We start from the raw sequence: 15,522 nt of genomic DNA, 5'->3' as shown, positions 1-15,522 counted from the left end.
TTACATGATAATAAGTTCATGCGTTATGAAATCATGCAATGGACACAGACTTGAAAATGCTAATGGAAGCCAATGATAAGTAAATAAAATTTAAGGTATATAGGTTGCACTTTGTAAATACAGCTGTTTCTCAAACCATGCCTCTTTTGGGGAGATATAGAATATTTTCATAGATAATTAATTTTGTTTACATACTGGTTCCCAGTTCTGATCTGTAGGTTCATCTCATAGAGACATAACATGGGAATGTTACCAGTAAACTATACATGTGAATATTGTTTATATTTAAATCTGTGGTAACCCTACAGTCGAGGTATGGGTAGTTAAGAAATTTAGTGTTAGTTCAAACTCTTAGAAGTTCGGGGCATATAAACGTTGAAAATATGCCGCACAGCCCTGTATTCTGACCTTTGAAAAAAAATAGTAGTGCATATGAACTTTCCATTCTAGGATATCATAGTAAAAGTGGTACAGTTTTAGCCGTAAAGGGAGTTCCTATGGGAAAATGCATTGTCAATATTTACAGACATGCAACCTATAGCAGTAATTAATGATTTTTAAGAAGAATGCAATGAGATATAACAATTTAGTGTAAATAATTTATTTAAAACATAAACAACATCATTAAATTTATTTTTTTCAACAAAATGATAGTTAAATGTACAACAATGAAGGGTAGCAATACATATTCACTGACAAAACTAAATGCATTTATCCACAGACAAAAAAACAATCTTTGTACAATCCTGAATATGTATAATGGTTAAAATCACCATGATTATTCAAACAATTGGTTCATCTGAATGTTGGATTGTATTCTTTTTTTAAGAGTTTATACAAGTTATTTTTATATATCTTTTTACTTTTTACGTGATCGTCCAGAACCTGATTTTTTACGGTCTGGAGATGCTGATTTCATGGCCTTTGCTGCTTTTGGAGGTGATCCAGGAGTTTTGGGTTTCAAGGTGTAACGTGGGGGAGCACCTGAAATGAAAAAAAAGATAGAATTCAATGCAATTGGACTTGCTGGTGTTTTAACAATTACAGTTCCAGTTCATATGAAGGTTGGTGCCTTCAGAAATGTTTAACCTCACAATAATCTGTATGTGCATGTCCCAAGTCAGGGGCCTGTTATTGGTTCATGTCTGTCATATTTGTTTTTCAATAAAGGGGCACTAGCTATGAGATATATAAAAAGTCTAAACTATGATTTTTTTGTTTGTTCAATCATTAATGAAAGTGAAATAGTGAAATGATAATTTGCTTTTAGCGACCAGTTAGGTTCACTATTGACAAAATAGGCCAAGAAACATTGATGATGAATTAATCACTTGCAAGTGAATAATTGGACCGCATTGAATCTGTATTCATGTGAACTTCAATTTAACCCCTTAGCTAGAGATGGATAATGCATGCATTGTTAGTGTTGATCTATTTAAAGGAAAAGAATGTCAACATTGAAATTGAAACAAAGGTAGATCATTTGATTGACTGATTCCATCCGCAAAGTACAGGTAAAAATGATGATTAACATATATTTTTAATATATATAATATGAAATTAAACAGACGGGTGAACATGAATTTGACAGCTACATGTAATCGTTTTGTTATACATTAGGCAGTTACTGTAGTTTTTTCAATTGAATTGTTTTATATTTTACATGTCATATACTGTGGGTACCAATTTTCTAGGATTAAGGAAAACTTACATGTTTGTGGATATGTAATTTCGTGGTTTTTTCCGAAGTCTGCTTACAAGCATATAGAAATTTTGTTATTTGTTAATCATTTAATTTCGTGGTTCACCTGTTCCCATGAAATCCACTAAAATTGGTATCCAACGAAAATAATAATCATTGTTGAAGGCTGCACTGTTGCCAATAATTGCTCACATCCACTTCATTTGAACTTGGGTGGAAAGTTGTCTCATTAGCAAACATACTACATATTGTTTTTTATATATTGCTTATTTTTTTACAATACAATATAACCATTGGCCTGTAGACCCAGTCCATTTGTAATATGAACATGCTGATGTTGAAAAGATAAATACAGTACTAAGAGTATTGTTTTAATATATTTCAATCAAACAAAAACATAACAATACCTAAGGCTTGAGGTCTAGGTAGACTTGTTTTCTGTAATTTAATCTCTAAATCCTCTTTGGTATCTTCAATATTCCACTTCATATTGTCTAAGGTGTTGGCAGTATAAGTTCCTATTACTTCTTTAAGTATATCTGTGATTGTCTAAAAAATAAATACATTACATGTACTATTTAGTAGAAGATAGGATAATTTGATTTTTTTTAATTCTTTAAAATTTTATTCAAATTATCCTAAGTATGAAAAATTCATCAAATAAAATCAGCCAGTCATTGTCAGTTTTAAGTTGTTATGTATTTATTTTTCTTACTTTTTTCACCTTCAGGCCACTAAGTGCATGTAACTAAGAAATGTAAAATTTACAAAAACTATTAAATTGTAATAATCAGATATCATCAAAAACATTGAGCAAAAAGATGTGTTATACAAACTTTATATGTGATTTTGATATGTATGTTTATGTGTTAGACAGTTGCTCCTTTGTTATTTCATAAGAAACTAAATAAAAATAATATGGCTGGGATTAAAAAAATAATTCATACAAAATCATGAAGGATTCACAGCAAGTTCAACCAATATTAAGTCTAAAATTTTTCTTCAGTCAACAAATTTTTACTGGAATTCCCAAATTTACATATTACAGCTATGATGATGTGTACATTATAAGAAATGAAATTACTTAAAAATTGTACAAAATGCACTGTAAACAATAAGAAAGCAGATAATGAAATTTCAGAAATTGTTACACAAATTCAATAACAAAATCCTCATGAGATATCAGACCTTCAGGAATTTCTTTGACAATATTCAATAACAAATCTGTCATGATGGAGGTGCAGCAAATTCTGCACTTTACTGTTTTTTTCTGATAAAAATTTTAGAGAAGAAAGATTAGCACTGCCATTGACTGCCTTTCAAGTGAAATATCAGTACATGTACTGTTTACTGAAGAAAAAAAGGTTATCAGAATAATGGAATAATTTATATTTTAAGGGGGCTCGTGGGTATAAATAATTTTTTTTCCCTAATATAGGATTTCGCTAATTTTTTTTTATAAATGAACTTTATCATATACTTAATAGAAAAATGAAATAAAAAATGGGGTCACCGTTCATTTAAGCTCACAATCTGCCTCCGAAAGAAGCATACATTTTTGTTAATGTCCTTTTTTTCTGTTGAACTAATAGGAGAAATAGAGATAATATCGAAATAAAAAAAGAACTAAATTACAGAAATCACTTAAATTTACAATTATTTAGTTTATGTACAGCTTATTTGAAAACAATAATAAAAAATATAGGTCACCGATGAGTTAAAAAAGATATTTCAATTTTAATGCCAAAATATGGCATTTTTGCAGCAAAGGGAGATAATTTGGAGCTTTTTCAATGATATACCCAATTTATAAGTCATCTGGGGCCAAACCAAATCGATTTTTTTGGGTGATTTTTGTACCATATCATAAAGTAATAACTAATTGTGTAATAAATAAAATTTGTATTGAAAAAACAAATGTTTGATATTTTGCTGAAATTTTTGTACCTGCAAGCCTCCTTAATGTTGAATGTGGTACCTAACACTACAGGGAGATAACTCTGTAAAATCAGCAAAACGTTTTAATTACTTTTTGTTGTTAAGGGAATATTAAGCTTCTCAATGATCAAAATCAGTGTTTGTCAAAATTGCTATATAACCAGTGTAATATTTTTGACAAATTGGTTGGTTCAAATTTTTTGAATTTTTTATATTTTTGTCAAAGGGTCAAAGTAAATACTTCATCAAAATTTTATGAAAATTAAACGAGCCAAATTAATTTTAGTGAAAGTGTTGGGTGAGAAATTGGTAAATCTAACATAATAGATTATATAAATTATAATAATTCAGATTCATTTGGATAAAAATAAAATGATTTTAACTTGACAATCCTATAACTGCCATACCTGCCAACTGTCACTATTTGTGGGGGATTTCCCCCATGGAGGCTCCCAAATTGAAATTTTGAAAGATCAATTTTGTCCACAATTTTAAACAAAACAATTACTTTTATAAGACATTAGGCTTATAAAAGTATGAAGAAGTCAAAAAACAACATTAAAATGTATTTGAAGGCCCCCTTGAAGGTTTTTTAGGACTATGGCAGTCATCTTGTACGCAAAGCCCCCGTGGGCATTTTGAAAAGTTGGCAGGTATGAACTGCTAAATAAAGATTTTGAATAAAGATAGGTAAATATAAGACAATCATATACTAAAATCAGTATGTTATGCAAAGATGATGATTAAAAATGGATTGCTTACCTCTTTTGTAAATTTTTCCTCCTTTTTACTTTCAATTTTTTTCATTGATTCTTCCAATCGTTTATCTGCAGTTTCTGCTATATATTGTTTTTTAAGCAACCGTTCATTCTGTTTTTCAGTTTCCTTTCTTTGAAGTCCTTCATAATTTTGTTGATAGTCCCAAATTTTGACTTCTTTAGCTTCTTTTAAAGGTTCAGATGATTTTGGAGGAATGATTTCTAACTGTACATTAGGGGACATTCGTTCACGCTCACGTGTAAATACAAACTGAAATAACTTAATGTGTTGAAGGAAAGTTGAAAATAAAAAATCTATGTACACTTTAAAATTTCTTTCTCCAAGTTCACAACCAATCTCTGTAGATTCGGACTGAATATACTTCAGTACAGCTACCAATTCTTTTCCTGTAATTAAAAAATGAATGATTTAAAATTTTTAAATTCATCTTGTAAATTTTTTATTTTATTTGCTCGTCAAGACTTACATTAAATACATTTCTACCATTTTCTAAATGTGTTTAATGTTAGACTATTTGAGCAAATAAAATAAAATGTTAAAACAATGAAATGATATTCCCTCGGCCTGTAAAACTAAGGGCTATTCTAGGCAGAAAATGTTATATTATTCTGTGTGTATTTAATAGAAGCATATATACAATTCTGTTACAAATGAAATAAAATTATAGCCTCACTAGGTGGTGGGGTAATAGAAAATTGCTTCACCAATTTATACATTGTTTTCCGGAATAGACTTAAAGATAATTTTGAGTGAAATTAGTGAATTTAAAGTAAAACACTTGAAAATAAAATGAACTTGCTAGATTTTTCAGAATAATTTTCATAAAGTGAAAATTCATAAAACTCAATTATAATTGGTGAGTTTCAGTTTATAATACAATATGACTCACTTATAAGACAGTGGAAATTTACTTTCATGAGTAGAGAGGTCTCAGTCAGATAAATATGAAGTGGGGAATGAGATATTATATTACCGGTATAATTAAACCATTTTCACCATAAAAATGTCCATGAACAAAAATAATTACGAACTTGCTTTGACAAGATAATGTGCATAGTGTTTCTTATTAAGGTGGTACCTAACACTACAGGGAGATAACTCTGTAAAGTCAGCTAAACGTTTTAATTACGTTGTGTTGTTAAAGGAATATTAAGCTTCTCAATGATCAAAATTGGTGTTTGTCAAACTGCTATATAACCAGTGTAATTTTTCTGACAAAACGGTTGGTTCAAAATTTTTGAAATTTTATATTTTTGTTTAAAGGTCAAAGTAAATACTTTGACAAAATTTTATGAAAATTAAACAAGCCAAATTAATTTAAGTGAAAGTGTTGGGTACCACCTTAAATAGCATAATTTTACAATTTCACTATTGCTATCACAGCTATTGCTTAAAATGTGTGAGATTATGGTACTTTAACATAAAAAAATGTAGATTTGTATTTCAAAAATAAAATATAAGACATAACATGCAAATGTACCTAAGGAATTAGTAAGAACATTTTCAGCAAATTTTATAACCAAACACACATGATTCCAAGGAAATCCTTTTTCTGCAGCAAACATTAAGTTATCATATAAAAAATCTAGATGTATAGCTTGTCTCATATCAAGTTCTCCATCCTCAGCTGTTAAGTTAAGATGTTTTGCCAGCTTTCTCTGCCCTCTCTGTTTCTGAAAATGAAAAAAAAAACCCAATGAATTGAGCAGCAGTGTAATACAAATAAGAATAACAAGCACGTGCATGATACACCAATATTGTGCATGTATCAAAAATTTGCAAGAATAAAAATAAGATATTTACAAGACATTGCATGAAAAAAAAAAAAATTAAACGATTTTCAAGAAAAACATTCGAAGAAGGGATTTGAAGAAATGTCAAAAAGAAACTTGAATATCTTTGTTACAGTTTATGTAAGGTACATGTATCTGAATTCATGCATTTGAATTGAATATTGATCAGACTGATTCTAATAGGCAAGTTCCGGGATACAGTTTTCAGACGAATCTGTCATGTGACATTCATCACCACATGTATGACAAAAATGTATGCATAGAAATTTCTAACACATGTCGACCAAACTGGCGAAAAAGTTTTATTTTATACTGCACAAAATCATTGGGAAATTAAAATCTAAAAGGATGGTCACCCTCCCTCAGTCATACAGTAATCCTGATTATGTACTTATGGAACATTAATTATTTCTATACTACCCTACAGAATGACGATTATGAAAGTGCTGAAAACTTTACATAGAGCAGGGTAGTCCAAGATTACTCTGACGTCCAACGGCTGTTTTGCCAGACAAGCTGGGGCCGTGGGACGTCAGAGCTCGCCCTATATCAAAAAGTGGATATTTGCCCGTCCAAAATAGATGCAATATTTCGTTGCTTCTGGAGCCAACAAACAGCCTTGGAATTATATAAATCGGGTATCAATTTGTTCATTTTTCATTTATCTCTTCATTAATGTAAGTTTCACCTACATGTACCTCACAGCCACCCTTTATTTACTCATATTTAGACAGTATTCACAGTGACCCATCGATTCAGATATTTTTACTTTTATTTTCAAATGCAGCCTTTCTACCTGCCACTAGGTTGAAAAGAACAATAACTCTATATTTTACAGGAAGTTGAAATGCGCAATGCAATCACAACTTATTTTCACTAGACAAAGACAATTATCTTGAATGGACCTTAAATCTTTTCTTATTTCCACCTTTAGTTCTGTTGTTTGCATCTATTTCTTATAATAGGTACATTCATTGTATTGAACAAAATCATTCCTCTTCGCTGCATAATTTATATCAATCTAATTAAAAACCGATCTCTCATCGCTCGTGTTTTCTGATTTGTCGTGAGGGATCAGTTTTTAATTAGATTGAATTTATATATAATGCATAGTGATGCACGATGACTGAATATGCATATGTAGTTGTCTCCCTTACTCAGTATAATCAGTTTCAGATTGATCATATCTGGATAATTATGTCATTGTTATTTCCCTTGTTTAAAACTATAAGTTTCATGTTTCTTTATCTAATGATTTTACATGATGCTTAATAAGTACATATTTGTGAATTGAATAGATATTGGTATTTTGAATTCATTGGTTAAAGATATTTATTTATATACTAAAGTTTAGTATTTGCATTGTCGCAAATCATTTATAACCTTCTTTGACAGACTTATAAGGAAGTTAGGCATACACATTACATTGTCTATGACTGCTTTGTTATAATTATATTGAATTTTCAGAGATCTGAAGTACAGTCCAACTAATGAAAGCTGTGATAAATGCAAATCTTATGGTTTTCAATTGCTTAGATGCGAGTTTTATTTTGCTCTTAGACTAATTGTAGATGGCTGTTTAAAAATCAAATTTCATTGGTTTATTTTGATATTTACAAAATTAAGTAGAAAGGCTATCAAATGGACGTCAAGTTACGAGACTTCACAACCTGGAGACACAAATATGCAAACATTTATGCTTTTTTCACCTCTTTTTATAAGAGATTGGTATTACACATTTAGAAGCCAACCATGGCTTTTTACCTCCTTTATAGGAGATCGGTATCAAAGATCTAATAAAGACAACCACGATAACAATCGGAAGCTCTCAAGATTTACATTACTTGCATCATAAATGAACGAGGTATTGACCTAGGGTTATTTGCATACATCGTCTCCCATAGTCCATTGTGCCTTACTTTTTTCTCGTGAACACATGACAATCTTTCAAAATGAAAGTTAAATCCCAGAATCGATGGGTCACTGTGAAAACTGTCTAAATATGAGAAAATAAAGGATGGCAGGTAGGTGCATGAACTTACATAAATGAAGAGATAAATGAAAAATTAACAAATTGATACCGATTTATATAATTCCAAGGCTGTTTGTCGACACCAGAAGCGACAGCAGCGCATCTATTTAGGACGGGCAAATATCCACTTTTTGATATGGGACTAGCTCTGACGTCCAACGGCCCCAGCTTGTCTGGCGAAACGGACGTCAGATTAACCCTTGACTAAGAGCAGGGATACAGGTGCGCCCTCTATCTGGTAAATGACATTATAAAGGCGTGCAAAATTGACGATCTTTTCCTGTGAAAGACATGATTCCGGAAATGACGTATTAGCAATAGATGACTTTTGAATTTGTGCATTCCCGTCACTATTTAGAATTTTTTTTTTTGGTCATCACAACCACAGGATATTTGTTTTCATTAAATTTGGGGATCTGAGTATTTTTTAAGGAAATAACCATAATCACCTAACCCCTTGAAGTTAAATGGTCATTCCCTTAGGACATCAAAACCAGAAAACAAAAACTGAAAAAAAGTGAAATTATGCATGTTACAAGGAATGACAGCTAAATGGATGTTATGAAATAAAGGTTAAATTCCTAGATGTAAAATTTTGTTTGTTCGTTTTCACTTTTTATCAGTTGTCTATACAGTATTCGTACCGAAAGCCCGGCAATTTCTTGCACAGCACTTGTTGACAGTTTGTCCACCATTTTGTTGCTACCAAGCTTTGACGAGTTCTCGTTCAAATCTCGATTTCCTCTGGTTTTCGGAAAAGTGTTTTTACAACTTAATTATGTATTAAACTTACAATTGCTTTACCAGACCATCTTTATGATAACATAATTGATTTGTTTTCATCTTTTTGCCATAGAAAACATGAAAACAAAGTAATAACAGGATAAAGTTATCAATAACTTTTGATGTCACATGACTGGAAACGAGATTGACAGATGCTTGTCACTCGATACGAAAACATGTTAGAAAATGCAATACACAAAATAATAATGTAGGTAATTTCCAAACTATTTTGCTGTAATTATTTTATCACGTTAACTTCAAACACTGGCAACAGTGACATTAATCATTTATTGAGATGTTGTTATTACCAAAATAATGCAAAAAGTTATTCAGAAACAAAGATAAACAAGAAAAATATACTCATATCTGTTCACTCATATGCTGTCATAGTTTTCCCTTCTTGCAAATTAATTTGAGCTTTCTGTCATGATAATTTTTCATTCAATTGTTACCTCATACATCTGATATATTAGTTCTGCGGCAACCATTGAGTTTGGTAGTGGTCAGGACAGAAAATCACAGTTTAAAATTCAGTGGCGGATCCAGAACTTTTCCTAAGGGGGGGCCCGCTGACTGACCTAAGGGGAGGCCCACTCCAGTCATGCATCAGTGATTCCCTATATAATCAACCAAATTTTTCCCACGAAAGGGGGGGCCCGGCCCGTCAGGCCCCCCCCCCTGGATCCGCCGAATCCGGGTCCGTTCGCGCCCATTCACGTTCGCACCCACTCATGTTCGCCCCCTTTCACTTTCGCACTCTACATGTTCGCACCCAAAGTCCGTTCACACCCTACATGTTCGCGCCCAATTTTAACTTTGTAATTAAGTAGTATTCTTATAAGTATTATTGTTTTCATTGTCTCAAAATAAAGTGATACAGCATTTTTTTATGTTGAATAAATCTTAATTAATCATTTTTTGGATAGTGTAATTTGTTATAAAAAATAATATTCCTTTCTAAATAAAGTGGGATTCTGTCAACGTTTTCTTTTGTGTTGAATAAGTCTTTATCATGTTTTGGTTAGTGTATTACTATAACTTTGTTTCATTGACTTGTTTCAAAATGAAGTGAGATTCTGACTACGTTTTTTGTCTTGAATAAATTTTATCATGTTTTGGTTATAATAGTGTATTGCTATATTTTATTGTTTCATTGTTTCAGATCAAAGGGACCAAGCTGTTAAAAACAATTATTTTTTGTGTTTTTCATTTATAAGGCCACGGTTTTTTAATTTGATGGTTTACGGATTTTCCCAATGAAAAAGTCGGGTCGGTCGGTCGGGAAAAAAAAAAGAAAAAAAATCATCTTTGAAGACAGAAAAATATGCAAAATCAATATATATTTCACCTTTCTAACAATATGTTTGTTATGCTATTTTATCATCATTTCTTAAATTTTAGTTCGATGAAATATTATTGCTCAAATGTTATAAACATCGCATGACATTGTCTAATAAATTACAGTAAAAAAAGGGGGGTGCACGGACAAAGACGAAATTAAATCGTCATATCAGAAACAAGAAAAATAAATTCGCGTAGCTCTTTATCAATTCCAGAAAACTTGGTGAATAATGATCTTCAAGCACGAAAACTGATAAAGAAAAAAATGTAAAAACGTCGTACGAAAATAAGTTTTAACACACGTGTTAAAAACCTAATAGACTCGTCCACTGGAAAACGAGATTATCGGGTTAATCTGTTGTCTCGCATTCCCGTTTTTTATCCAAATGGACGATATTTTTTTCATTATCTATGAAACAAGAAAATTCCAAATGATTTGTTAATATTCAGTACTTCAACTTGATGCCTTTACCCTGTCCACATTTGGACAAGTCTATTTCTATGAGATGATGATCTTACGGACTGATGACAAATAAGGGAAACGAACTTATTGTGTAATTGGTTTTAAAAACAAGTTTCGTTCCGCAATATTATTTGCGCAAACGACATTTCAAGGTCAGTTATAATTGATTTGTCTATTTTTAGAAACGTAAACTGGAAGTTTTATTTTTTCACAACAGAAAGTGTTATCAATTTTGTTAGTGATTAATGCATTTCATTTCATAAAAAAAAATTATTTAATTATTTTTCAGGGATAATGCATTTGCTAGGGTCGGCGGGAATAAAAAAGCAAGAAAAGTCAATTTTATTTTTATTCTGGAAATCGGAAAAATCGGGTCGGCGGATCCGTAAACCAACAAATTAAAAAATCCTGGCCTAATCTTCAATCTTTTACTCATACCAAGCTATAAATACATTCAGTATTTACACGAAAGCAATTAAAAACAACAATGATGATTTTCCAATTATTCAACTGGAATTTGAATTAAAATTGGGCGCGAAGGTGTAGAGTGCGAACGGACCTTGGGTGCGAACGTGCGAGGTGCGAACGTGTAGGGTGCGAAAGTATATTGGGCGCGAACGGACCTGATACCGGATCCGCCTATGAAATTGAAAAATATATGTAATACTAATAGTCTTAGGAGTGTGTTATCATAAAGACTTCTTTGTCTTTCCATTGTCTACACAAGTATTTGGTCCAAATAATTATGACGTCTTGAAAAGCTATTAAATATTTTTTCTTTGACGCCTTACTTTGACAGGCTATTAAATATTTTTTCTTTGACGCCTTACTTCGACGTAAGGCGTCAAAGAAAAAATATTTAATAGCCTTTCAAGAGGTTATAATTATTTGGACTACCTAAGTACTGGGACATTTATTTTGATACATATATATGGTTGAATACAACATGTACATGAAATATACAGTAAATACACAAATACGGTGGTGGTGAGTAAATGAACTTGTCATTGTAACGGTTCCTATTTTTAGTGCGAGCCAAAGGATGAGCTTCTGCTTATTTCAAATTCTAAACACGGTAAGTGACATCATATTCATAGTTTCTAGGGACAAGAAGACGAAGCCCAGTCGGACCAAATCTCAAGAGAGAGATTTACGCAACTTTGAATTACCAACATTAACAAGTTTTCTCAAATAAATTGAATAAACAAGTAAACATTTAGTGACCACTGTTACATATATACCCTAAGCAGATTGTCTTTTGATATCATGTCTGTTTGCCCTTATCATACATGAGTCTGTTTGTCCTTAGTGTCTGTTTGCCCTGCATGGGTTTAATAAACTTTTTCATATACTCACTCTATATGGTATATAAATTCTCGAAATTTAAGAAAACACCTGCACATATAAATATTTAAAAGTTGATGGCTTGTTTTGGAGCATAAACTGTTCATGATATTAATTCTCACTGGTTAATGCAATATAATCTTTCATTGATGGATTAACAATGAAAACAACATTTTATTTTGATACACAAGTCACCTTGAATTATGGCTTGGAGTGAGTAAATATAGTGATGGATGAATTGTAAATCATTTATTATTATACTGCATAAAATTGACTGACAAGAATTATTAATAATTTGTTAACAAATATCAATAAAAAGAAAGACATTGTATTAGTACTATGCAAATCCTGAGACTACTATAACACAACTAACTATAGTTATCATTATGCAACTAGATAACAATATAGCAGGAATAAAAATAACGGCTAATGGATAATAATTAGGGCAAACAGGTACTTGGATGGATGATATAATGCCAGATTCATATCTTTTTAGAAGGCACTGATCACCTTTTCAATTTTTGGGAATCTGACACTTCACATGAGAATTTGTGACACTTTATGAACTAAATGACAAAATAACATAATATTTTTTTTTATTTAGTACCTTTTCAAACATTAGAATGAAATGGAGCCTATCTGCAATGTTAAATTAGTGTATTCATGCTGAAACTTAAAAAAATGATATCTAATAATTTTGATCTTTGATTATCTCTGAAACTTCAAGTTAAATTATGGGTAATTTTTGTGACTGTCACTGTAATTTTTGTCACGGTTTTAAAAACACACACATCATTCAGTCTTCTTTCAAACCAGTTTACCCTTTCATACATAAAAAAATGTTGCCAGATTTTATATCAAAGAGCTATATATTTGTCAATGGCTGGGACTCGTTAAAACTAGTGCCAATATATCTATATAAGTATTGTTACAGAAGTTTGGCTTCTTTGACCAATATGTAATTAAGCGATGTTTTATTTACAATTTTGCATGCCCATTTTACACTATCTGTTGACAACAAGAATTTGACATTTCTCAATCCTTATATATTTTAGAGTATCTTGATGTAAAAACTAAAGAAAACTTAGTACATACCATGGATAAAAAGAAGAAAGGGAAAGATAAGTTTGTTGACAATGATGGGAAGAGTGATGGCAAAACATCAAAAGCAGAATCAAAAGGATCAGACTCAAAGTTAGACAGTAAACCATCAACAGCAGCTACCAAAAAGGACAGACAAGATGATAAACCTTCTCCAAAAAAGAAGCCTAGAAATAGACTACCTCCTATCAGTGATGCGAGGAGTGTGGTTGAGATGGGAACGGGTCAGGATACAGAATTAGATATGCGTAAATCTTTTACAGCACCTGACCATGCCAAGACATGTTACTTTTACAAAGAACAAGACTATACATTTTCTGGTGTCAAAATTCCTGTTAACCCTAGAAAATATAAAAAATGGGATGTCTTGCTCTTAGAATTATCTAAAAAAATTCCTGGCTTAGGATTTGGTGTTAGAAGTGTATATACACCTGGGGGAAGTGATGCCATTTCAAATCTGGATGGGTTAACTCATGATGGTAAATATGTTTGCTCTTCAAACAGAAACAGATGTAGACCATTGAATATTAACCGAGTTCACCATAATCCGTCTTGGTTTATGACACGCCCACCAAGTGGTAGGAGGGCTTATAATGATATACTAAAGGAAGATGTTAAATACAGAGACATGAAAGTAAAACGTGTAAAAAGAGATTACGACATGACAAGTGTATATAATAGAAATCAACCAAAGAAAGTGACAATTTTACGCAATGGTGAACCTACAAATCGCCATGTGATGTTATTTAACAGAAAAACAGCTCAGAACTTTGAACAGATTTTAAAAGATTTAAGTGATATGTTTAAAACAGCTATTTGGAGATTATACACAATAGAAGGCAGAAGGGTATGCATTATCATGTTTTTATTTTGAACAGATTCATGTTCATTAACTGGGTTTTGGTATGCAAATTTTTGCTGCAAAAAGTAAAATACAAAAATTTCTGATCTCCAAGAAAAATTCAAAACGAAAAATCCCTTATCAAATGGCAACATCAAAAGCTCTAACATAACAACTGTCATATTCCTGATTTAGAACGGGTATTTCTTTATGTAGAAAACGGTGGATTAGATTTGGTTTAATAGCTAGCTAACCTTTCACTTGTATAACAGTCAAACAACATGCTTGATATACCCTATTTATTAAATGTAGTATTGTGACGAAAATTCGGAACAATGTACATATCGGCTAATGAACAGTAACTGTATCAAATGTTACGTAAATGAATGTATCAAGTTATAAGGGGGAGGGGGAGCGGCTACTATATCTGGTTGATATTGTACCAATGTTTATTGAATATGTTAATTTTAATAATATGAAGAAAACACATGAAAAAGTGATACCACATAAATTTCTTTTGGTATTTTATAGATATTGAGTTTAGGTAACCTGTTCAGTGGACCAGATGTATTGATTGCAGCTGGACGGGAACCATTTAGGAATATGGAAGGTTCTTATGATTCAAGAGGAAGCCAGGCCACATCAAGAAATTTCTCTAGAACTGGCATGGGTACCAGAGGATCTGATATGGTAGCTAGCAGAATGAAAACAAGAAGGGATAGACTTGCAAATACAAGTAATCTTTTTATATGTAAACATAATTAGGTAGATATTAAAAGAACAGTTAAAGACCATGAGAAAAGACAGACAACAACTCGAGATAAAACAAAAACAACAATCTACAAAACACAAGAGAAAAATTAAAGATTGAGTCTTATCCTATTTAAAAACAGGGAATAACTTCAGTACATTAATCAGTTCCTGCTCCACAGCTAGCAACCTCTATGCTTCTTATGACAAGTGAAACACCAGTGTTAGGTTGATGTAGTAAACAAAGAACAAAGGACAGGGCACCAGCATTGATAGATTGAAAAGTCATTGGCCATATGTGAGGCAGATATACCATGACAGTCAACTTTTTGTATTTCCTTGATGCTTTTAATTTGTGTAAACAAAAAACCCACTGCAAATAAAAATAACTCAGCTATGGTTTAGTTCTTAGTCTTATTGTCACCTGTGCTGCTGCAAATACTATATGATTTTTTTATATATGATATTTTTTAGAGGGAAGATGGAGAGTAAATGTTATTACAAACAAGAATCGACATGCTGGTACACAAGCTCAAGTAACTCTTACTGTTTATGGTCATAAAGGAAATTCTGGACCAATATCACTTGGTACTGGTGATGGAGAAAATTTTCAGAGTGGTACAGTTGATGAATTTGACGTAAGATTAACTTTCA

General features: G+C 31.6%; 2 protein-coding genes across 6 annotated transcripts in view; one reads left to right on the top strand and one right to left on the bottom strand.

Annotated features, from left to right (window-relative positions):
• Positions 1-585: 585 nt before the first annotated feature.
• Positions 586-9,000, bottom strand: LOC143073369 (uncharacterized protein C8orf74 homolog). The gene is made up of 5 exons (XM_076248863.1): positions 8,890-9,000; positions 5,901-6,093; positions 4,403-4,806; positions 2,110-2,251; positions 586-984 (listed from the first exon to the last, which is right to left on the bottom strand). Exons 1-5 carry the CDS (start codon positions 8,938-8,940, stop codon positions 860-862), a joined length of 915 nt encoding a protein of 304 aa, XP_076104978.1. The 5' UTR covers positions 8,941-9,000; the 3' UTR covers positions 586-859.
• Positions 9,001-9,146: 146 nt separating this feature from the next.
• LOC143073348 (uncharacterized) overlaps positions 9,147-15,522 on the top strand; it is a 79,067-nt gene continuing 72,691 nt past the window's right edge. For 3 of the 5 annotated variants that reach the window (XM_076248851.1, XM_076248823.1, XM_076248832.1), the window contains exons 1-4: positions 9,148-9,236; positions 13,232-14,124; positions 14,650-14,854; positions 15,343-15,506. In XM_076248851.1, coding sequence (XP_076104966.1) covers positions 13,273-14,124; positions 14,650-14,854; positions 15,343-15,506 — 1,221 coding nt within the window. In that variant the 5' untranslated portion in view covers positions 9,148-9,236; positions 13,232-13,272. Of the gene's footprint in view, positions 9,237-13,231; positions 14,125-14,649; positions 14,855-15,342; positions 15,507-15,522 lie in introns of all 5 variants that reach the window. The other 2 variants (XM_076248842.1, XM_076248816.1) reach the window with 1 other exon arrangement.

The sequence above is a fragment of the Mytilus galloprovincialis genome, chromosome 1 (genome assembly GCF_965363235.1).
Source record: "Mytilus galloprovincialis chromosome 1, xbMytGall1.hap1.1, whole genome shotgun sequence".
In the NCBI taxonomy this organism is placed as follows: Eukaryota; Metazoa; Mollusca; class Bivalvia; order Mytilida; family Mytilidae; genus Mytilus; species Mytilus galloprovincialis.
This window is presented reverse-complemented; position numbering and strand designations above follow the sequence as displayed.